Below are 19,850 nucleotides of genomic sequence, written 5' to 3' on the forward strand. Positions count from 1 at the left end.
TTCGAGTTCAATCTTAATAAAAATTTATTCCCGCCCTTTCTTTCTCGCCTTTTTCTCCCACGCGGCGTCGTGGCGGGAAAGTTTCCTGCGCGACGTCGTGGCGGGAAAGTTTCCTGCGCGACGTCGAGGCGGGAAACTTTCCCGCGCGAACGGCGTCGTGGCGGGAGTGTAAAGAAAGAAATAGAAACAATAAATAGAAAAGAAAATAAATAGAAAAGCAATAGAAAAAATAAATAGAAAAGAAACAGAAAAGAAAATAAATAGAAAAGCAACGAGAAAAAGAAATAGAAAAGAAATAGAAAAGAAAATAAAAAAAGAAAAGAAACAGAAAAGAAAAAGCAAATAAAAGAAAATAAATAGAAAAGCTAAAGAAAATATAAATAGAAAAGAATCAGAAAAAAAAATAGAAAAGCAACGAGAAAAAAGAAATAGAAAAGAAATAGAAAAGAAAATAAAAAATAAAAGAAACAGAAAAAGAAAAGCAACGAGAAAAGAAAATAAATAGAAAAGCAATAGAAAAAATAAATAGAAAAGAAACGAGAAAAGAAAATAAATAGAAAAGCAACAGAAAAAGAAATAGAAAAGAAATAGAAAATAAAATAAAAAAAGAAAAGAAACAAAAGAAACAAAAGAAAAAGAAACGAAATGAAAAGAAAAAGAAAAGAAACAAAGCAAAGAACAGAAACCAGAAAAAGAAAAACAAAAACCAAAAAAAAACCTTTGGTACCGGTTGGTACCACCAACCGGTACGAAAGGCCTTTCGTACCGGTTGGTGGTACCAACCGGTACCACAGGTGTTTCCTGTGTTTTACACTTAGCCGCGGCCATCTTCTTCTCCATTCTCACACACTTAGCCGTGCCGCCGTTCGCACCCACGCCGCACCGCCGCGCACCCACGCCGCGCCGCCATCGGAACCACGCCGCGCCGCCATCCGAGCCACGCCGCGCCGTCCGCAGCCACGCGGTCGCCGTCGCCGCGCCCCGCGGGTAAGTCCGCCGCTCCCTCCCGGCCTTCTTCCCTCCCCGCTCGCACGCGCGCTCGCACTGTCCGGCGTCGGCGCCGCCGACGCTCGCCTCACCACGCCCCGCCGTGCCCGGCGTCGCCTCAGCACGCCCCGCCGTTCCCCGACGCTCGCAGACGCCCACGCCGACGACGCCAAGCCGCACTCTGCGGCCGTCGACACCACCCTTAGGGTGTTCGACGAAATGCCGCAGACGCCACGCCCATGCCCCTGCCCCTGCCGCTGCCGCTGCCGTGCCCTGCCCGTGCCGCTGCCGTGCCGCTGCCGCTGCCGTGCCCTGCCCGTGCCGCTGCCGCTGCCGTGCCCTGCCCGTGCCGCTGCCGCTGCCGTGCCACTGCCGTGCCCTGCCCGTGCCCTGCCCCTGCCGCTGCCGTGCCCTGCCCGTGCCGCTGCCGCTGCCGTGCCCTGCCCGTGCCACTGCCCGTGCCCTGCCCCTGCCGCTGCCGTGCCCTGCCCGTGCCGCTGCCGCTGCCGTGCCCTGCCCGTGCCCTGCCCGTGCCCTGCCCCTGCCGCTGCCGTGCCCTGCCCCTGCCGCTGCCGTGCCGCTGCCCCGCCCGTGAGCTGTGCAGCTGCCCTGCCGTGCCCTGCCCCTGCCGCTGCCCTGCCCGTGCGCCGTGCCGCTGCCCTGCCGTGCCCTGCCGTGCCGCTGCCCTGTCGCTGCCGTGCCGCTGCCATGCTCTATACCATTTCAACACAAGACAACAACATTTGGGTACATGTGAGTGTATGGCCAATTTGCAAATTTGAGCAAAGGCCATACTTTCTTGGTTTGAATTATTAAAACACAACCCTATACCATTTCAACACAACACAACACCATTTGGGTCAAAGAAAATCAAAGAAAAAGGGAAGAAAGTGAAAAAACCTAAGTGACATATGCTAATGGTCAAATCTGCCAAAAATAATATGATGCCTACTTTGAGCCCCTTTGGTTAACTATTTCTAAACTAAACTTGCTAATCTTTTTGCCCAGATCAATAGTACTCATAAAAGTGAACAACTTGGTTAAAGTCAACCTTGCTGATTCAAAGTCAAACTCTTAATATAAGCATGCAAAGTGGCAACTTTGAAACAAATTTTAGATTTCCCCAAATTTTGGAATATTCACAAACCGCCGCGACATAGAGAGAAGAGCGAGAGGAGGAGCGCCGAGTGTTAGGGTTAGGGTCTGTAGCGGTGCCGAGTCCGTGGCGGTGCCGCCGTGTCATAGAGAGAAGAGCGAGAGGAGGAGCGCCGAGTACATAAACATATGAACATCACAAGGTGAAATCTGGATAGATAGAAAGTACCACAACTAAGTTTTCTTAAGGGCATGCTTGTGTTTTTGTTTGGCATATTCATTTCAAAAGGAGGGCATATGTGTTTGTATTTCACATGATTATGCTATTAATTGCTTTCTTAATTTTGCAGTGACATTGAGGTATGGAGGACGGCACCTTCGTCCGAGATGAGGAGGGGGAAGAAGCGGTGCAGCGATTGATCTATGAGAGTGCCCGTGGTCCGGAACCCGACGATGGAGATGACAACGAGTACCCCGACTTTCTGAATGATTTTGGCGAGGGACTTGAGTCTGAACAAGTTAGAAAAGACAATGAAGTGTCCATCACAAACTCCGGCGAGGTGTATATCTATGTATCAATTAGTCTGTGTTCATCCCTAGATGCATTCATTTATTTGTATTGCACTTATTAACGAATAATTTTTTCTTTTAGCCTTCTGGATCATCGAGCAAGTCTGTTAGAACAAAACGAGGCCCGACGCGGGTGCTAAAGGGCGAGGGCAGGTTAGCCCTCACGGCATTCAAGGCTAATGGTGAACCAGTGGAGCCCAAGGAGTTTTGCCGCAAATTTACAAGTCAATCCGGAGTTATTGTTAGGGACCATGTACCGATCAGCATTCAAGAGTGGCATAAGCCGAAGAACCCGGAGAGTGGTGCTACTTATGTCAACGACAGCATGAAAAAATTTCTTTGGGAAACGCTACTGACAAAGTTCAGCCTACCGGAAGACATGACGGAAGGCCAGAAGGATAAAGTCAAGGAATGGACATGGAAGAAGATGGCCATACAATTCGAGCTTCAAGAAAAATTTATGGGACAAATATAAGAATGAAGATCCAGTATTCGATGATAATACCGAAAATCTAGTGAAGATAAAAGATCAACGGGCCGCATTTAAGGAGTATAAGAAATCGTCTAAGTTTGTGTCCCGATCGAAGAAAAATACCGAAAATGCTGCAAAGAAGAAACTTCCGCATCATTTGGGGTCAGGTGGCTACAAGAGTGCCATTCGAAGTGGACAGCGTTTGAGAATAAACTGATGGATCATGGAATCACTCCACAGACATGGGACTGGCCCGAACGGTCCAAGTTCTGGTTGTTCGCTCATGGGGCAGGGTTGGACCCAAAGACAGGGTTGATCGTTGCGCAGGGAAAATGGAAGGAAAAAAATTGAGGCAATTGTTCCGAAGCTTGTAGATGCAATTGCAATGGTGCGAACGGGAGAGTACATTCCGGATCGGGAGAATGTCGAGCTGACTCTCGCGCTGGGGAACCCGGAACTTGTGGGCCGGGTCCGTGCTCGCCCAGGTCTCACCATGAAGGAAGCGTGGCCGGACAGCGCCGACACTTATAGAAGCCGTTTGCGAAAGAAGAAGAAGGACGCCGACATTGTAACGGAGTTGTTATCTAGGGTGGAGGCTCTTGAGAGAAATCAGAGGGCACCCGATCAGCCGCTGTTTCTACAGGATCCACAAGCCGATGCTGCCCCATCTCGGCGAAGAAGCGATGTCGGTTCCTCGCATCTTGACGGATGTGGAGGAAGCTACCCCGTGGATTATGTCACGGAGAAGACAGATTGCGAGCTACATATGTTAATCAGGACCGCGTACGTTAAGGTGGCGGTCGGCTATGTGTACCCAAGTGAAGATGGAGCAATGCACCATCATATGCCCATTCCACCTGGTTGTGTTCGTGTCGGGGTGGATGAAGTTGTTTCGGGGTTTGAAAAAGTGGAGCTTGATATTCCTAGAGGTGAAGATGAGAGGACACTGGGCGATGTCAAGCACGGTTTCGCCCTATGGCCGAAGAAGTACGTCGTCCTTTTGCAAAGGCCACCGACTCCTACACATGAGCAGCAAATGCCATCGACTCCTCCCTGGTGGCAGTCCTGGTGAGCAGCCAAGTCCACACCTACGAGAGGGACCCCAGCGTGAGTCCACCATCTCGAGATCCTCCGCGTAAGACAGCGTCCGTTAAGCGGAACGGTACGCCGCCTAGGAAGAAAGCTAGAAAGGAGAAACAACTGCCGCCTCCCGAGAAGTTACCTTGGGAAAAAACTCCGAGGAAAACGCGGAGGCCGTTCAGGCCGAGGTGAAGAAATTTTTGCACCGAAAGTGCCAGAGATACCTTTCGAGAAGACACTAGATCGGGAGAAAGTTGTGCGTACCGTTGACAATCTATATGACCCTGTACCATCGCCGCCATCCGACTATGCGCGTTCTATTGAAAGGTCGTATGACAAGATGATCGAGGCGACAAAACCCGTTAAATCGGGTATCGGGGAGATAAAAGGGATACACGGTGTCTACCAGCTCGGACAACAACCCGTTCAATCGGTCGCCCCTCTCAAGGTGTTTGACGGGAAGACCGTTCAAAGTTCTCGACAAGACGCAACCGATTACGCCTTAGCTGAACGAGCATATCAGTTTGTTCAAGGGAAAGATTTGGTCGAGAATCTCAGGGAAGGTACCAACATGTATGCGTAACTTGCATTCGTGGTACCTTAAGGCCTCAAAGGAAGGGATCGAGACTATCATGGTGCGAGTTAGGGAAGAGCACTACTTCCCGGAGTACTGTGTGAACGTTGACTTCGCCGAACTCTTTCAGTTATACAATCTCCGGGCCCTCGACAAATCAATCATCAGTTGCTATTGTCTGTAAGTGATTTATTTATTTAATTTGAGAAGTCGTTCATTGTCTGCAGATTATAATCTTTTGTGCGCTATATTATGCGGATCGAAGATGCTCGAATGCAAAAGGGACGATATCACAGACATTGGGTTCATTGACCCGAACACAATGCATGTCAAAACCATAGATGATCCCCTCTATAACAAGGATACACCGCAGACTTTGCTAAGGTTTTTGAAGCGACAACGTGACAAAAAGCTAATACTTTGGCCTTACAACTTCGAGTGAGTCTTACTGTCTTATAACACATTATATTTTGCTCACCGTATGTCAAAATTTTAACTAATGACTACATATTGAAACGTGCGTAGGTTTCACTTTATTCTTCTCGTCATCAATTTGGAAATTGGAGAAGTTGAAGTCTTGGACTCACTAAGCAAAGAAAAGGATCTATACGTGTCTTGTTTTTGAATGCTCGAAGGTAATTTTAATTCTTATCGGTTTGTTTCGTTAATTTCCTGCTTTGAACTAATTGATGACTCTTTTATGCATTTTCTTTTGTCGAGCAGCGTATGGCAAACTTTCATCAAGGAAGATACGTCCCGTGAATGGCCACCGAAGCTGCGATGGCGTGCGAAAGTAAGTAGTACTACCTAGGTCCACACACCTTTCAATTATCATACTTGACTATTGTTTGATTGAATTATATTCTTGTAAAGAAATGCCCGCAACAACCTCCGGGGACCGATCTCTGTGGATTCTTCGTTTGCGAGTACATCCGCAGAATTGTCAACGAGAGAACGAATAATGAAAGAAATAAAGAGGTACAAAAACAATCTTCACAAATTTGTTTTGTTATCATAAGTTGTGCTGAGTTTCAGTAATAGTTGTTTCATGTATTCATTTGTATCTTATTCTTTTATAGTTGGCAAGAAAGCGGAACAAGCTCTCAATCGATGACCGCTTCATAGCAATAGGCGAGGAATTGGCGGGATTTTTCCTTCGGGACGTCATACCACCACTCGCAGAGCACCACAATGAATGAAGATGTACATGTTACATATATCGTTGACTCGAAGAGTACCACTATGCTACATGTAATAGACATATATAGAGTACGCCTCGGAGAGCACCACTATGCATGAAGATCGATCTTCATGCATAGTGCTACTTAATTTGCGATCTCGTGCAATAACATGTGTGTTATATTATATGCACCAACTTGCTATGCATCATCTTGATCTTCATGTACTACCTAAACCCAAACGCGTTTCTGGTGCATCGACGCGATATGAATCAAACCGATATCCCTAAACCTCTCCAAAACCCTAAAAAGCCAATTCTCTGCCGCGGCAGAGATTTGGGAAAATTCCCTGCCGCGGGGGGAACCTTTGGTACCGGTTCGTATTACCAACCGGTACCAAAGATCCTTAGCCCTGAGCTCTCCTGGTGGCCCACGTGGAGGCCCGTTTTATACCGGTTCGTAAGCAACCGGTACGAAAGAGGGGGGGGGGCTTTAGTGCCGAATAATTTGTACCGGTTGCAAAACCGGTACGAATGGCCCTCTGGAACCGGTATAGATGAGCGTTTTTCTACTAGTGCCGGTCGGTCAGCAGCTGACCGATCGGTCACTAGTAGTCCGACTGGCAGTCGGCTGCTGCTGCTTGTCAGAGGGCAGAAGTAGTTGGTCGATAGCTGACCAATTGGTCAGCTACCGACCAATTGGTCAGCTACCGACCGACCACTGCATGGATTTTTAGGTTTATTATTGGCACTTCTCCCCCATTATTTTCTGGCCATATCTTCTCCCTCTCCCGTTCACACCGCCGTGTTTCCCTCCTGCCCTTGTCGCCACCCTTCCCGCCACTTCTTCCCGCCATTCCTTCCCGCCACCATCTCCCGCCACCATCTCCCGCTATATTTTCTCGCCACGCTCTCGGATTTTTTCCTATAAAAGCAGGCATCGACACTCATAGCAGCAGAAGTGCTACTATCTCTGTTTTTTTTTCTGTTGGCTCACCCTTAGCCGTCATGAGTGTGCCGTGCTCTGACCAGGAGTTTAGGCCGGTGAAGGCGAAGGCTGCAAGTTTGCCCCCGGGTGTGACTGCGGAGCGGTGTTGGTGCGGCCGTCTTGCTAAGGTTAAGCAGGTGGAGGATTTCTCCGACCAGTTCGGCATGAAATTTTTTATGTGTGCGAGCTATGAGCATGATCCACCCCGTAGTTCAGCTTCGTCGTCCACCAGGCCGCCGGTATGTTTCGACATAATTTTATGTAGGCATAAATTTATTTATGAATGTGATTTAATGTTACTATTTGTGTTGCAGTCTCCCCCGCCCCTATGCAAATGGTTTCACTGGATAGACACGGAGCAGCCAGATTGGGCGCGCCAGGAGGTTGAGGAGAAACACCGGCGTGCGTGGGCAACGTTCTTTGAGGAGGAGCGTAGAGAAAAGGTTCGTGCAAATGAAAAGGCAGAGCGAGAGAGGCAGATACAGAAACTAAGGGCGGAACAAGCTCGTAATCGCGAGGTGAATCAGAAGAGGATGGATGATGAGGCTGCACGTAGGTTTGCAGAGGAAGATGTGCGTAAGGAGGCTCGTGAAGCGGAGAGAAAGAGACTAAGGGAAAGAGCTGCTGAGGCGCAAGTGGCAGAAGAACGCGGCGACAAGTCTGGAAAATGGCCACGGTGGACGCAGGGAAAGTAGAGTGATGTGACCTACTGGCTATGTATCTTAATTTCAGTTATAGTTTGTCGTTGTATCTTAAATTCTGTTGTAGTGATAAGCCGTATTTTAAATTCAGCTGCAATGTATCTTAATTTCAGTTTTAGTACTAATGTGAAATGAATTTGCCGCAAAAATGTTGTGTCAGAAATTTTGGCTCGTTTGTTTCCCGCCAATTTTTCCCGCCCAATTTTTCCCGCTCAATCTTCCCGCCATTTATTCCCGCCCAAATCTGCCGCCACTTTTTCCCGCCTAATTTTTCCCGCTCACATCTTCCCGGCGGCCTGGTGGACGATGAAGCTGAACTATAGGGTGGATCATGCTCATAGCTCGCACACATGAAAAATTTCATGCCGAACGAATCGGAGAAATCCTCCACCTGCTTAACCTTAGCAAGACGGCCGCACCAACACCGCTCCGCAGTCACACCCGGGGGCAAACTTGCAGCCTTCGCCTTCACCGGCCTTAACTCCTGGTCAGAGCACGGCACACTCATGATGGCTAAGGGTGAGCCAACAGAAAAAATAGAGAGATAGAAGCACTTGTGCAGCGATGAGTGTCGATGCCTGCTTTTATAGGGAAAAATCCGAGAGCGTGGCGGGAAAATATAGCGAGAGATGGTGGCGGGATAAATTTGGCGGGAGATGGTGGCGGGATAAATTTGGCGGGAGATGGTGGCGGGAAGAAGTGGCGGGAAGGGTGGCGGGATAAATTTGGCGGGAGATGGTGGCGGGAAGAAGTGGCGGGAAGGGTGGCGGGATAAATTTGGCGGGAGGGAAATACAGCGGTGTGAACGGGAGCGGGAGAAGATATGGCGGGAAAATAATGGGGAGAAGTGCCAGCAGATATCCCTCGTAATAAACGTAAACTAAATCCATGTAGGGGTGGCTGGCCAATTGGTCTGTAGCTGACCAATTGGTCAGTAGCTGACCAATTGGTCAGCTATCGACCAATTACTTTTGGGCCTGCCAGGGGCTGAGCAGCCGACTTGTAATCGGCTGGCTACTGACCGATCGGTCAGTAGCTAACCGACTGAGTCACACTTTTGGAATTTTTTGAAATCGCGCGCTATTCCTGGAATTATATAAAAAATTCGTATTATTTAAAAAAAATTCGCCCCAGTCAACTGCTAGTAGCCCTAGATTCATATATTTTCTCAAAGTTTCTACTACTTGCATGACCTAACTTGAAAATCGTTTAATTAACTCAGATGGCCATTTGTTTGTGCAGAATTTGGAAACGATGGATCATACGAGCTCGACGCGGTGGACATATGCATCAACAACCTCCACGAGAATGAAGCGGCGCTGCAAGCGCGAGGCAGGCCTAGAGGGGCTCATCACCCTACTCGAGGGCTTCATACCGATGGACAAGGTGGACTACCGTTACCTCACCATATTCTACCGCTGCAGAGCCTCCATCGACAAGGGGTCCGCCGGGGAGGCCGTCCTCGCGTACCGCGCCATCGGCCTCCTCGCGCTCAATGTAGGTGCCAGCGCCGACTGCTCCATGGAAATCCTCACGAACACGCTCCACCTCCACGCCCTCGTGAAGACGTTGCGGACGCCGTCCGACGGCGCCGCCGCGAAGGTGGTAGCCGCCATCGACTGCCTCGCCAACCGTCACCTTCGCCGCTGCGCGGCGCCCGCAGGACGTCGGGGCATCTCTCCGCGCCCTCTGGAGCGTGATCATGATTACACGCAACATGATGGCCAACAATGTGGTCTTGACCGCAGCCATGTCCGCGTGGACGTTATTGCTCACCGCCCTCGGCGGTGACTTTATGACGTACCCGAGACCTCGCCAATATACTCGACACTAGTGACCCGGCCCTGCAGATGTCCTCCACCGAGGCGCTGGCCGTCTGCGCCGAGCTTAGGTTGACGCGGCATGCCTCGCCCGAGGACATGCAGGCGCTCGAGAGCAAAGTGTCTGGCCTCGCAAGTGGCACCCGTGACGAAAACAAGAAGCTCAACAAGCATAGGGTTCATCTTCCAGGAGATCGCCGCCAACATGAAACGAGGCGAGAGTTCGGATGAGGAGTTGATACCGGCGTCATCGAGCCAGCGAAGCGCGCTCAGGGTCTCCAAGTGGGCAAGGATGGTCCAGCTCAGCTTCCTGAAGCGATTCCTCGATAAGGGCTTTGACAAGCACCTCCTGCACAACCCACTGTTCCGGGAGAACCTCAGCTACATCACCGCCGAGGAGGCAACTGAACTGCCGGCCGGGAAGAGCAAACAACAAAGGTTTGGAAGAGAAAAGCAATGGACCGTGTCCCTCAGGAAATATCGCATGATTAGTTGGGAAAACAAAAACGCATTCCAACTTCCTTAAGCCACAACAACATTACTGCTACTTTGTACTTTTCAACACTTTGTTATACAAGCTCGACTTCTCAGTACATTCAGAAGAAGCACTGATGAATTCATCTGAGAAGTCGACCTGCACTGCCATGCATGCTCCGTCGCTGAAAAACACTTCATGCATTATGGATGTTTGAATGTTCAGATTCCTTTAGCATGTTACAGAGTGGTTTTTTTTACATCTAGCATCATTTTTGTAACTGCACTCCTAATCTCCATTCTTCTGATATGCCTAGCTTGTAAATACTCACCATTTTTAAATGTTTATGGTTCATGCCGAATTTTTCCCACGTTATCCATCTAGAACTCATGAAGAGATAGGTACACCGTTTTTTTTTCAAGAACCCGCCGGAGAACTGCGCATACAGTATTCAGAACATCACTAATGTGTGTTCGGAACACATTTGTTGTGCTGCATCCTTGAATTTATATTGGTTTGTATGAGGAAATGACATAAACCATATGTGAAGTTACATCAACATGTGTGACTGGAGGGCAAAATTGCATGACCAGACCAGACTACATCATTACTAGCGTGATTGCAAGGCTAAACTAGATGAGCAGACTAGTACTTAGAATGCAAAGTCATGTTTCGTTATAAATAGGCGAGGATTGTGAAAGCCAGGGATATATAGGTGCAAGAACTCACTACGGGAAAAAAGCTCGTTGCCGTGCATCCACCTTTTGCCGTGTGCTGGCACACGGTAAAGAAAACTTTGCCGTGCAACGCAAACAAAAAACGCACGGCAACGAGCGACGCACGGCAAAGAGGACCTACGGCACACGGCAAAGACAAAGCGCACGGCAAAGCCTCAGGAAAGCGCACGGCAATGAAAAGACGCACGGCAAAGGGAACAAGGCATTGCCGTGAGAGGTCCTTTGCCGTGCGCCGGCCCCACACGCACGGCAAAGGCTGCTTTGCCGTGCGCTTTACACAGTCGCACGGCAAAGGCTGCTTTGCCGTGCACATTTTCCTTTGTCGTGTGCCTTGTAGTATTTTCTCCTTTTTCTTTCTATATTGTACTTATTTTAATGCTTACATTTTATTCTTGAAATATGACAAGTACCACATCTTGATTAATGCAATGTTTATACCATATTTTTGCTATACGATCACTCTAAGTCCTTACTCCCCCTCCAACATATCAGGGTTTCGGAGTAAACAAATCGCGTTCGGGGGATCTTCCAAGTGCTATCGCCTGAAAAAGAGGCCGGCCACACAGCCTTGCACCATTTGGTGAATCACACCTTCCACCACACTTTCACACATATCATAGGTCCACATGCAAGTTTTGGTGGTATTCCGGTGCTCCGGCGGTCGTTCCCCCCCGAAAACGGCGGTCTGCGTGCCTCGGGGGTCTACCCCCCTAGATTTCTCCGCGCGGGGTTCCACCAACATACTTTTTGGTAGGTTTAGTTTTGTTTAGGCCATATACACATGGAAAGCTAGGTTTGGCACACTTTGGCACATTGTAGCCACCGGTATACCCTTGACGGGACACTTCAGCCTACAAGTCGAGGAATCTTCCAAGTGTTATCGCCTGAAAGAGAAGAATGTCACACATGGGAGCAATGCCTTGCACCATTTGGTGAATCACACCTTCCAACACACTTTGACACATATCCTAGGTCCACTTGCAAGTGTTGGTGGTATTCCGGTGCTCCGGCGGTCGTTCTCTCCCGATAAAGGCGGTCTGCGTGCCTCGGGGGGGTCTACCCCCTAGATTTCTCCGCGCGAGGTTCCACCTACATACTTTATGATAGGTTTAGTTTTGTTTAGGCCATATACACATGAAAAGCTAGGTTTGGCACCATTTGGCACACTATAGCCTCCGGTATACCCGCAGCGGGACACTTCAGCCTACAAGTCGAGGAATCTTCCAAGTGTTATCTCCCGAAAGAGAGGAATCTCACACATGGGAGCTATGCCTTGCACCATTTGGTGAATCACACCTTCCACCACACTTTCATACATATCCTAGGTCCACATGCAAGTGTTGGTGGTATTACGGTGCTCCGGCGGTCGTTCTCTCCCGATAACGGCGGTCTGCGTGCCTCGGGGGGTCTACCCCCTAGATTTCTCCGCGGGAGGTTCCACCAACCTACTTTTTGGTAGGTTTAGTTTTGTTTAGGCCATATACACATGTAAAGCTATGTTTGGCACACTTTGGCACATTGTAGCCACCGGTATACGCGCAGCGGGACACTTCAGCCGACAAGTCGAGGAATCTTCCAAGTGTTATCGCTTGAAAGAGAGGAATGTCACACATGGGAGCAATGCCTTGCACCATTTGGTGAATCACACCTTCCACCACACTTTCACACATATACTAGGTCCACATGCAAGTTTTGGTGGTATTCCGGTGCTCCGGCGGTCGTTCCCCCCGATAACGGCGGTCTGCGTGCCTCGGGGGTCTACCCCCCTAGATTTCTCCGCGCGGGGTTCCACCAACATACTTTTTGGTAGGTTTAGTTTTGTTTAGGCCATATACACATGGAAAGCTAGGTTTGGCACCATTTGGCACATTGTAGCCACCGGTATACCCGCAGCGGGACACTTCAGCCTACAAGTCGAGGAATCTTCCAAGTGTTATCGCCTGAAAGAGAGGAATGTCACACATGGGAGCAATGCCTTGCACCATTTGGTGAATCACACCTTCCAACACACTTTGACACATATCCTAGGTCCACTTGCAAGTGTTGGTGGTATTCCGGTGCTCCGGCGGTCGTTCTCTCCCGATAAAGGCGGTCTGCGTGCCTCGGGGGGTCTACCCCCTAGATTTCTCCGCGCGAGGTTCCACCTACATACTTTATGATAGGTTTAGTTTTGTTTAGGCCATATACACATGTAAAGCTATGTTTGGCACACTTTGGCACATTGTAGCCACCGGTATACCCGCAACGGGACACTTCAGCCGACAAGTCGAGGAATCTTCCAAGTGTTATCGCTTAAAAGAGAGGAATGTCACACATGGGAGCAATGCCTTGCACCATTTGGTGAATCACACCTTCCACCACACTTTCACACATATCCTAGGTCCACTTGCAAGTGTTGGTGGCATTCCGGTGCCCCGGCGATCGTTCCCCCCCCGAATACGGCGGTCTGCGTGCCTCGGGGGGTCTACCCCCCTAGATTTCTCCGCGCGGGGTTCCACCAACATACTTTTTGGTAGGTTTAGTTTTGTTTAGGCCATATACACATGGAAAGCTAGGTTTGGCACCATTTGGCACACTATAGCCTCCGGTATACCCGCAGCGGGACGCTTCAGCCTACAAGTCGAGGAATCTTCCAAGTGTTATCGCCCGAAAGAGAGGAATGTCACACATGGGAGCTATGCCTTGCACCATTTGGTGAATCACACCTTCCACCACACTTTCACACATATCCTAGGTCCACATGCAAGTTTTGGTGGTATTCCGGTGCTCCAGCGGTCGTTCCCCCCCGATAACGGCGGTCTGCGTGCCTCGGGGGTCTACCCCCCTAGATTTCTCCGCGCGGGGTTCCACCAACATACTTTTTGGTAGGTTTAGTTTTGTTTAGTACATATACACATGGAAAGCTAGGTTTGGCACACTTTGGCACATTGTAGCCACCGGTATAGCCGCAGCGGGACACTTCAGCCTACAAGTTGAGGAATCTTCCAAGTGTTATCGCCCGAAAGAGAGGAATGTCACACATGGGAGCTATGCCTTGCACCATTTGGTGAATCACACCTTCCAACACACTTTGACACATATCCTAGGTCCACTTGCAAGTTTTGGTGGCATTCCGGTGCCCCGGCGGTCGTTCCACCCCGAAAACGGCGGTCTGCGTGCCTCGGGGGGTCTACCCCCCTAGATTTCTCCGCGCGGGGTTCCACCAACATACTTTTTGGTAGGTTTAGTTTTGTTTAGTACATATACACATGGAAAGATAGGTTTGGCACACTTTGGCACATTGTAGCCACCGGTATACCCGCAGCGGGACACTTCAGCCGACAAGTCGAGGAATCTTCCAAGTGTTATCGCTTAAAAGAGAGGAATGTCACACATGGGAGCAATGCCTTGCACCATTTGGTGAATCACACCTTCCACCACACTTTCACACATATCCTAGGTCCACTTGCAAGTTTTGGTGGCATTCCGGTGCCCCGGCGATCGTTCCCCCCCGAATACGGCGGTCTGCGTGCCTCGGGGGGTCTACCCCCCTAGATTTCTCCGCGCGGGGTTCCACCAACATACTTTTTGGTAGGTTTAGTTTTGTTTAGGCCATATACACATGGAAAGCTAGGTTTGGCACCATTTGGCACACTATAGCCTCCGGTATACCCGCAGCGGGACGCTTCAGCCTACAAGTCGAGGAATCTTCCAAGTGTTATCGCCCGAAAGAGAGGAATGTCACACATGGGAGCTATGCCTTGCACCATTTGGTGAATCACACCTTCCACCACACTTTCACACATATCCTAGGTCCACATGCAAGTTTTGGTGGTATTCCGGTGCTCCAGCGGTCGTTCCCCCCCGATAACGGCGGTCTGCGTGCCTCGGGGGTCTACCCCCCTAGATTTCTCCGCGCGGGGTTCCACCAACATACTTTTTGGTAGGTTTAGTTTTGTTTAGTACATATACACATGGAAAGCTAGGTTTGGCACACTTTGGAACATTGTAGCCACCGGTATACCCGCAGCGGGACACTTCAGCCTACAAGTTGAGGAATCTTCCTAGTGTTATCGCCCGAAAGAGAGGAATGTCACACATGGGAGCTATGCCTTGCACCATTTGGTGAATCACACCTTCCAACACACTTTGACACATATCCTAGGTCCACTTGCAAGTTTTGGTGGCATTCCGGTGCCCCGGCGGTCGTTCCCCCCCGAAAACGGCGGTCTGCGTGCCTCGGGGGGTCTACCCCCCTAGATTTCTCCGCGCGGGGTTCCACCAACATACTTTTTGGTAGGTTTAGTTTTGTTTAGTACATATACACATGGAAAGATAGGTTTGGCACACTTTGGCACATTGTAGCCTCCGGTATACCCCCGATAACGGCGGTCTCTACCCCTAGATTTCTTCGATCGAGGGTCCATCCCGGTACTTTTAAAATATCATGATAATTACATTATTAAACAATATACATGTTAAAAGACATGTTTAATATAATTTTGAAATAGATTTGAATTTTACCGATTATTAAAATGGTAAAAAAATAACTGTACCGTGCCAAAGCGCACGGCAAAGACATTGTTGCACGGCAAAGAGTTGTTTGCCGTGCAGAGGCGCACGGCAAAGGCTCTGTTGCACGGCAAAGAAGCCTTTGCCGTGCGGAAGCGCACGGCAAAGCCTCGAGGCGCACGGCAAAGCCTTAGGCACACGGCAAAGGTGTGCCGCTCGGCAAAGGCTGGTTTGCCTTATCCACGCGCGCGGCTCGGCCCGACCACACATCGCCTCCCACCAGCCACGCACGCTCCTCACCAGCTGCCTGCGCCGCCGCCGCCGAGACCCCGCCCCCGTCGCGCCGCGCCGCTCGTCGCCGCCGCCCTGCCCCCCCGGCCGCCTCGCCTCGCCTGCCCCCGCCGCCGCCTCGCCTCGTCGCCGCCGCCTGCCCCGCGTGCCGCCGCCGCGCCAAGGCCGTCCCCGCCGCCGCCTCGCCTCCACCACCACCGCGCCAGGCCCCCTCCTCCCCCGCGCCAGGCCCCCCTCCTCCTCCCGCCCCGGGCTCCCCCTACGCCTCCTCGCCCGAGTCCTCCCCCAAGCGCGCCCCCCGCTCCTCCTCCCCGCCGCCCCCGCAGGACTGCCCCGAGACCGAGCCCGAGCCCGAGCACGAAGGTAACAACCCCTCTCCCCTAGCTGAGTTGGCTTCTGCAGCGGAGCGTGGGCACTGCGCTGCCGGCGCCGCTGGATCCGCGATCTGCGGCCGCCCGTGCGCGTCCCCTCGCGCGGCAGTCCCGCTGATTCGGGCTGCTGCTCTGCTCAGTACGTCGCCGCAGCGCGAACGAGAGGCGCCAGCTGACGAACGATCATGTTTTTATTTTTAGTTTGTTTGGTACACACACTTCACGTGCCGCCCCTGGTTCGCACGGGGATGCTAGAATAATCCAGTGAGTGGTGGCATAGTTAATGTGCCCATGGTTTTTTAGCTCATTCGGAGGAATTAATGCCAGTGCTTCACGCGGCATCATCGTGGTGGTGATGGAAGCAGGCGGTGTTTTCGCATGGTTGCACTTCGGTTACTAAGGAAATTGTAAAAAATGTAATGTGCTGCGGTAAAAGTTGTGAAATGTGTGTGTTCCCCGGCCCTTCTCCGATTATAATGTGATAGTAATAGTTGTCAAATAAATTGTGTTCGCTTGCAATAATTAGTAATTCATTTTGTCGCTATGCAGGCGATGCTTCGAGGAGGACACGGGGGGGCAGCGTCGCGAGGGTCTCTGAGGGGGCGTCCCGGATCTTCTTCGAGGTGGTCACGGGGGCGGCGTCGCGGGGGTCTTTGAGGAGGCGTCCCGGATCTTCTTCGCCGATTCGCTCACGCGTCAAGGGTAAAAATCTCGCCCCTATGTACCTAGGTTTTTTTTTGGGTCTAGATCACCAAGTATGTCGCGTTACCTAGGCGTCTTTTCCCGACCGTAAGGGTTACGCGGATAAATATGCATTAGTGGTCTCGCATATTATGAAGCGTAACTCTTACGGCATTTATCGGGACAGTCGGCGGATGCGTAGTTGGGTATGTTCTCCCTGCTCTACCCCGACCCGAGTCAGGATTTCGGCAGCGCCTCCCCGTTGTTCTCCGGATGCACACCCCTCTCGGCTTTTTGGCGAGACGTGTATCGGGAGAGCAGCGGGGAGGTGCTGCCGAAATTCTGTCTCGGATCAGGGTAGAGTAGGGAGAACGTACTCAATCTACGGATCCGGCGGCTGCTAGGAGCCCACCTAGTAGAGATTCAAGTTGATGCATGCGTAAAAAAGGAAAAATTAAAATGCGGATCATGTTTGATATAAATTCTAAGTTTGTCTGTTTTGGTGCTGGTTAGAGGATGGATAATCGTGACTGGATGTACGATGGCAGAATTGGTCCATGGAAATATACTGAGGAATGGGGAGAAAAGACCAAGCAGTTCGTGGACAGGGCGTTTGACATCCCTAGCAGACCCAGGACAGTTTTTTGCCCTTGTAGTAAGTGCGCTAACCAAAAAACGCAGGACAAGGAAACTACGAGTCTTCACCTGATCAAGTCTGGGTTCAAACCATCCTACAAGATTTGGACTTTTCATGAAGAAAAGGCGAAGAAACGTGCTAGGAAGGAGGTGCGGCAGATTCAGCCTACGAGAGAATATGATACTGGGTTTGATAGGTGCCTAGAGAACTTGGCTAATGGTAATGTGCCAGAAAGCCCTCATGTAGAGGCGGAGACATCTAGGGATGCGGAGACAAGTGAGGAGCCGGAGGAAAACACAAAGAAGTATTACGAGGCTTTGTTTGCTTCGCAGAAACCCCTACACGTAAATACAGATGTTACCCAACTAGATGCCATCGCTCGCCTTTTGGCCTTTAAGTGCCACAGGAATCTGTGCAGAGATGGGTTCGATGAACTTCTGGTCCTCGTTGGCAGCATTCTGCCGAAAGGGCACCTCTTGCCGCAAAACTTCTACTATTCGAAAAAATTGCTCAGTGACCTGAAGATGTCATCTCAGCAGATACACGCTTGTCCAAAGGGATGTATGCTATTCAGAGAGGAGCATGCTAACACAAACTATTGCATCCATTGCAATAGCTCTAGGTACTTTGAGGTTGACACCAATGGTGATGGTCAGAAGAGGCAGACCACGGTTGCCAAGAATATCCTCCGCTATCTTCCAGTCCTACCGAGGATCCAGCGGCTCTTCATGACCGAGGATACTGCCCAGCAGATGAGGTGGGCTGTAGAAGGGATCAGACCAGACAGTGGCAAGATGATACATCCGTCGGATGGTACTGCATGGAAGAACTTTGTCAAGAAATATCCCCTGAAAGCCGGTGACCCGAGGAGCGTAGCAATTGCGATATCAACCGATGGGTTCAATCCATATGGTATGTCGGCTGCGGTATACAGTTGTTGGCCAGTGTTTGTTATTCCCCTGAACCTACCCCCTGGCGTACGCACGAGATCGAGTACATGTTTGTGTCGATGATAATCCCAGGACCGAAATACCCGGGTAAGAACATGAACGTGTATCCTGAACCACCGATTGATGACTTGCTTCTTGGGTGGGAAGATCGCGGGATCCGAACTTATGACGCGGCAAAGAAGGAACACTTCGATATGTATGTCTGGTACCACACGTCTCTGCATGACTTGCCAGCACGTGCTTTGTTCTGCGGGTGGTGTACACATGGGAAGTGGCCTTGTCCGGAGTGCAGGCAAGCCGTGACTTTCTTCTGGCTAAACAAGGGTGGCAAGTATTCCTGCTTTGATGAAGCTCGACAGTTCCTTGAGCAGAGCCATGAATACAGGAGTGATGTAAAGAGCTTCAAAAAAGGCCGCGTTGTCCATGCACCGAAGCCAATTCCGAAGACCGGACATGAAACCAAGGCCGAGTTAGACGCTCTCCAGCCTAACCCTGATGGGAATGGTTTCTTGGGATATGGGGAGACACACCAATGGACCCACAAGCCGTGCTTCTGGAAGCTTCCTTACTTTGAGTTTCTGGAGCTCCCGCATAACATTGATGTAATGCACACCGAGAAGAATATCAGTGAAGCCATTTGGAGCACCATAGTGGACACTGAGAAGACGAAGGATAACATAAAGGCTCGAATTGACCAAGAAAAGTTGTGCGATAGGCCAGAGTTGAACATGAAGCCACCTCAAGGTGCCAAAAAAAATTGGACTAAGCCACACGCTCCGTTCTGCCTCAGAAAGGCCCAAAAAAGGGAGGTCTTCCAATGGATGAAGGACTCCTTGTTTTTCCCTGATGGGTTCGCAGCCAACTGGATGAGGGGTCTTAACATTGAAACGTTGCGAGTACAAGGACTGAAGAGTCATGACTACCACGTATGGATTGAGCGGATAATGCCGGTGATGATTCGAGGCTATGTCCCTGAGAAGACTTGGCGAGTGCTAGCGAGGTTGAGTTATTTCTTCCGCCAGATTTGTGATAGGGAGTTAGACACTAAAGTGATTGAGAAGCTGGATGAACAGGCACCCATGTTGCTTTGCGATCTAGAGAAGATCTTTCCTCCAGCGTTCTTTAATCCGATGCAACATATGATCCTCCACCTCGCGAAGGAATGCTTAAAGGGGGGGCCGAATTGGGGCCGTTGGCAGTTTGGTCCCGAGAGAGAAACACAAAAGCTTCGTCAGATGACTGGCAATAAATGCAAGATCGAATCATCCATAGCCGAGGCAGTCCTGAACGTGGAGGTGGCAAACTTCACCACTAAGCACTATGATCCCAACATTCCCACAAAGCACAACCCGGTCCTCCGTTACAATGCCGCCAACAATGAAGATGTACCCAAGCTTAGCATCTTCATAGGGCTTGGCGGCAAGTCAAGTGGCTCGAAGCCGTACACAACGAATTTACATGAGCGGGAGTTGATCCACTCATATGTCTTGAACACCATGGTGGAAGTGAAGCCGTACATCAAGTAAGTGCTAACCATTTAGTTATTCGCAAACATTCATCGTATGTTCGTGGCTAACTCTTCCTCCGTTCACTGTTGTAGACAATTCACGACTAAATATTGGAGGTATACCCACAGGGATCCTACCTCGGAAGAATCCAAGGAAATTTTCGATAAGGGCGGCGGTCACGGTTTCAGTAGCTGGTTCTGTGGTTTGGTACTATCCTATCCAAATTTGTTTGTACACTGTCGACA

At 50.3% G+C, this 19,850-nt stretch overlaps 1 protein-coding gene across 1 annotated transcript; it reads left to right on the plus strand.

Moving 5' to 3' along the window:
* Positions 1-6,539: 6,539 nt before the first annotated feature.
* LOC127305398 (uncharacterized) lies at positions 6,540-7,793 on the plus strand. Its single transcript, XM_051335815.2, has 2 exons — positions 6,540-7,182; positions 7,258-7,793. Exons 1-2 carry the CDS (start codon positions 6,964-6,966, stop codon positions 7,636-7,638), a joined length of 600 nt encoding a protein of 199 aa, XP_051191775.2. The 5' UTR covers positions 6,540-6,963; the 3' UTR covers positions 7,639-7,793.
* The last annotated feature ends 12,057 nt before the right edge of the window (positions 7,794-19,850 follow it).

The sequence above is a fragment of the Lolium perenne genome, chromosome 6, assembly GCF_019359855.2.
Source record: "Lolium perenne isolate Kyuss_39 chromosome 6, Kyuss_2.0, whole genome shotgun sequence".
NCBI lineage: Eukaryota > Viridiplantae > Streptophyta > Magnoliopsida > Poales > Poaceae > Lolium > Lolium perenne.